A 3442-nucleotide genomic window follows, 5' to 3' on the forward strand; every position below is an offset into this window, starting at 1 on the left:
GCCCCCCCCCCCCCCCCCCCCCAGCAATCCCAGTCAGCTCCTGCAGCAAGGAAGCAGCCTGCGGCTCAGACAGGAGGCTTTCAGCAGTGACGCCCTGCTTCGCAGCTTTGGCACGTTTTCGTTCGGGAGCCAACACCCTCCGTGCCACCACACTGGCCCCCGAGATCTGAAATTACTTCGCCTGACGTCCCCAGTCTGAACACACTCACACAGGGACCAAACTCTGGAGTGCTATCTCAGGAAAAGCTCATCCTCGATCCCCCATGTGCTGGGACCATGGCCCACAGTAAGGCTCTGGAACCTTCCATGTCTGGCCTTCCATCCTGGAGACACCCACTATCTGGCCTCCTGGAGTTGGCACATCGCACATTCCGGCGGATTCTCCAGTTCTGTTTAAAGCCTTTCCAGTGGTCGGCACATGAGCATCGTCACGTAATGCCCGTCTCTGCAGCATTACCAAGCAGCAAAAGTCTGCGAGCCAACTTCTAAGCATCGGAAAGCGTTAAATGCTGTTACCGCCGGAAAGCAAACAGCGATTTAACCAGACGGTGACTGCGCTGAGGACAGGCCAGGTGACAACTCCGGGGGCATCCGCAAACTACAGGGACTCTCACACCTTCAGCACATGGCAGGGTTCCCGTCTGCATCCCGCCAACACAGCCCCGTGAAGGTGGACTGTCGATGGCATTAGGCCGGGCGACAGTACCCACACACCATGTGCTCTCCAGTGTCCCTGGTCCCGAGGCCCTGGACTCACGGTGGGCACAGTCTTGAGTGACTCCATGACAGACTGTGAACATAGCTTCGTGCTCTACACCCTGGCTCTTCTGACCCTGACCTTGGGCCAAACCTCTGTCTGTCCCAGATGTACCTGGGAAAGACGCCCACGGCAGGTGGGCACGGCCTCCCCAGCCCCAGGGAGCGCTCCTGTCCCAAGGACCCCTGAGCATGCACAGCCCAGAGGACCAAGAGCGGCCAGCCAGGCTGGGGATGCAGGCCAGGTGGAGGGAGGGGGAGGTTTACCTGAGCAGGTACCTGAGGCAGAGGCTGCAGAGGCGCTGGCGGCACCTGAGGCAGAGGCTGCAGAGGCGCTGGTGGCACCTGAAGGGGCTTCAGCTGAGCAGGGGCCACCACCTGGGAAGTTGGAGCTAGGTAGGGCGGCAGGTGAGGGGGCACCGGCTGGAGAGGACCCACAGGCGGTGGGGCCAGGACTGCGGGCAAGGGCGTCGGCTGGGCCAGTGGAGCAGGCTGCGGAGAGACGGGGGCGCAGGGAGAGGCTTCTCTTAGGTGAGCGTCCTACTGGGATCCCCCCCAACATGTGTGCGCACACACACACCCCCAGCCCGGAGCCCGAGACACGCCTTTCTGGAGGCATCATTCTGGGTAAGCAGGACCCCTCCAAGTGCTATGGATCCATGAACCCCACTCCCATCTGCACCCCAGGGGCTGGGCAACCACAGAGAAGGAGCAAAGGGGACCCAGGCCAGCAGGCTCACTGCACATCCAGGGCGGTGGCTGTGAGCAAGGGCAGCCCGTACTCACCTGCTGGCCAGCAGGCACAGGCTGGCCTGGGCCGGGCGGCACGGGGGCAAAACTTATGGCTGGCTCCGGGAAATGCTGCTGCGGGAGCGGAGGGTGGGCTGGCGGCGGGATGGAGCTCCCGGGCAGGCCAGGCTGTGGACAGCACCAAGAGCCCCTCACCAACTGCCCTCAGGGCCCCCACCCAGCTCGAGCTCTACAGCTACAGTGACCCGCAACCTGGTCCCCAGGCCTGTCCCCCTTTTAGGGACTCTCCTGGGCACAGAACTTGGCGGAAGTGAGATGTGGGGGTCCCTAAGCTGAGAACCGCCACTACTCCCAACCAAGGAATGTTCTGAAACTTCAGCTCTCTAAGATATTACGCAATTGTGCGAAAACACCATAAAGGTTTGCAGAACCTGGACATTTGGAGGGAGAAAGGTATAAACAAACTTGCTTTTCATCTATGGGACCGTGTGACACACAGACACACAAATACCTCACAACAGGATGCGGGAAAGTGAGAACAGATAGTGGGACAGAGCCGGGACCTACGTGACTCAGCCGCCACCGCCAGCGGCAACACAGGCCCAGCCCAGGAGAGATCACAATCTGAGCACGGGGTAGCTGACGCCGTCAAGGAAGAGCTGCTCCCGTGCTCGTTTGTGTGACGATGTTAACAATGTTGTTGAGTTCCGTTTTCAAGAAGCCTGATCCCACAGGCATAGGGACTGATATCTTTAAGGGCAAAATGTTTTTCTTTCAGAATTTACTTCAAATCCAGAGATGGGAGGAGATACAGGTGGGGCTCTGGGGGGCCCGGGTTTGGACACAGGGAAGGTGTCCGAGGCCAACATGGGAAGTGCTTTTGTTTTCTGGGTGACACGGACTTCCCAGCCTCACCCCTCGCTGTGTCCCTCCCAGTAAAAGCTTCGTGAAAGCCCTGTAGGGAGGGACCAGCTCCCGCCACGTCGCCCTGAAGCCGCTGCGCAGGGGCCACAGCCATGGGCCCAGGGGGGGCCCTGCACCCAGGAGGGGCCCCCCCGAGCCCACTGCCACCACCCTGGGGCAGCCCGCCTCTCCCTACACGAGCTCCTGCTGCGCTCAACATCCTCCTGCACTTCCTCTCATGCAGCCAGCAGAGTCAGAAACGGGAGCTGGAAAGGAGTCTGGGACTCAGCAGACGCTACCGCCCTCCAGAGGAACCTTCTGAACCGCCTGCCCAGCCCCACAGGACGGGACCCGCGCAGAGGCAGCCGCGGCCGGCCCCTCGGGAAGGGGGCCCAGGGGCCTGACCCTCCGCCTGGACGCCCACCACCACCCAGCTCTGCAGCTGTGAAGCATGGGGCTCATCTGCCTTCCTGGGCATAAATCAAAAATCAAATCAAATCAAATTGAAGAATAAAGGCCGGGATGACCCCCCACCCCACCCCGGCTGTTCCGTCTCATGGCAGGCTGCCTCTCTACGTCTTGCACGTTACCCTCCAGGTTTGTCAACCATCACTGAACACGTTCTGCCATTCTCAAGCTTCTAACATTGAATGGCCGCGTGGCATCTGGTGGAGAACAGCCCAGGGACACGTACCACGCCCTCGGCAGGGCTGGACAAGCAAGTGGAATCGAAGGTGTTGTTGCACCTATGGTGCTGGTGGCCGCCGGGCCGGGTGCCCCGAGGCACTGCAGTCGGGCTCTGCGCTCCTGCTCTCCCACCAATGGTCTTTTCAGGGCCCGTCCCCAAATGTCCCCGCAGGGCGGACCTCCCCGGCGCGGCCTGGGCTGCCCGTGGGGCTCCGGGGCACGGAGGCGGGCGGACTCACCGCGGCAGGCGGCTGGTAGGGCCCCAGCGAGGGCAGGCTGTACGGCAGGACAGGCCCGTCGCTCACGCTGGCGCTCACGGGGGGGCTGCACACGCACTGGGCCGGGG

The 3442-nt window shown here is 62.0% G+C and overlaps 1 protein-coding gene across 1 annotated transcript in view; it reads right to left on the reverse strand.

The window, feature by feature from the left end:
* WNK2 (WNK lysine deficient protein kinase 2) overlaps positions 1-3442 on the reverse strand; it is a 106403-nt gene that overhangs the window by 58003 nt on the left and 44958 nt on the right. Inside the window, exons 9-11 of the mRNA XM_029919702.1 lie at positions 3336-3402; positions 1543-1674; positions 967-1248 (exon numbers count right to left, since the gene is read on the reverse strand). Coding sequence (XP_029775562.1) covers positions 967-1248; positions 1543-1674; positions 3336-3402 — 481 coding nt within the window. The remainder of the gene's footprint in view (positions 1-966; positions 1249-1542; positions 1675-3335; positions 3403-3442) is intronic.

Source organism: Suricata suricatta, chromosome 13 (genome assembly GCF_006229205.1).
Source record: "Suricata suricatta isolate VVHF042 chromosome 13, meerkat_22Aug2017_6uvM2_HiC, whole genome shotgun sequence".
NCBI lineage: Eukaryota > Metazoa > Chordata > Mammalia > Carnivora > Herpestidae > Suricata > Suricata suricatta.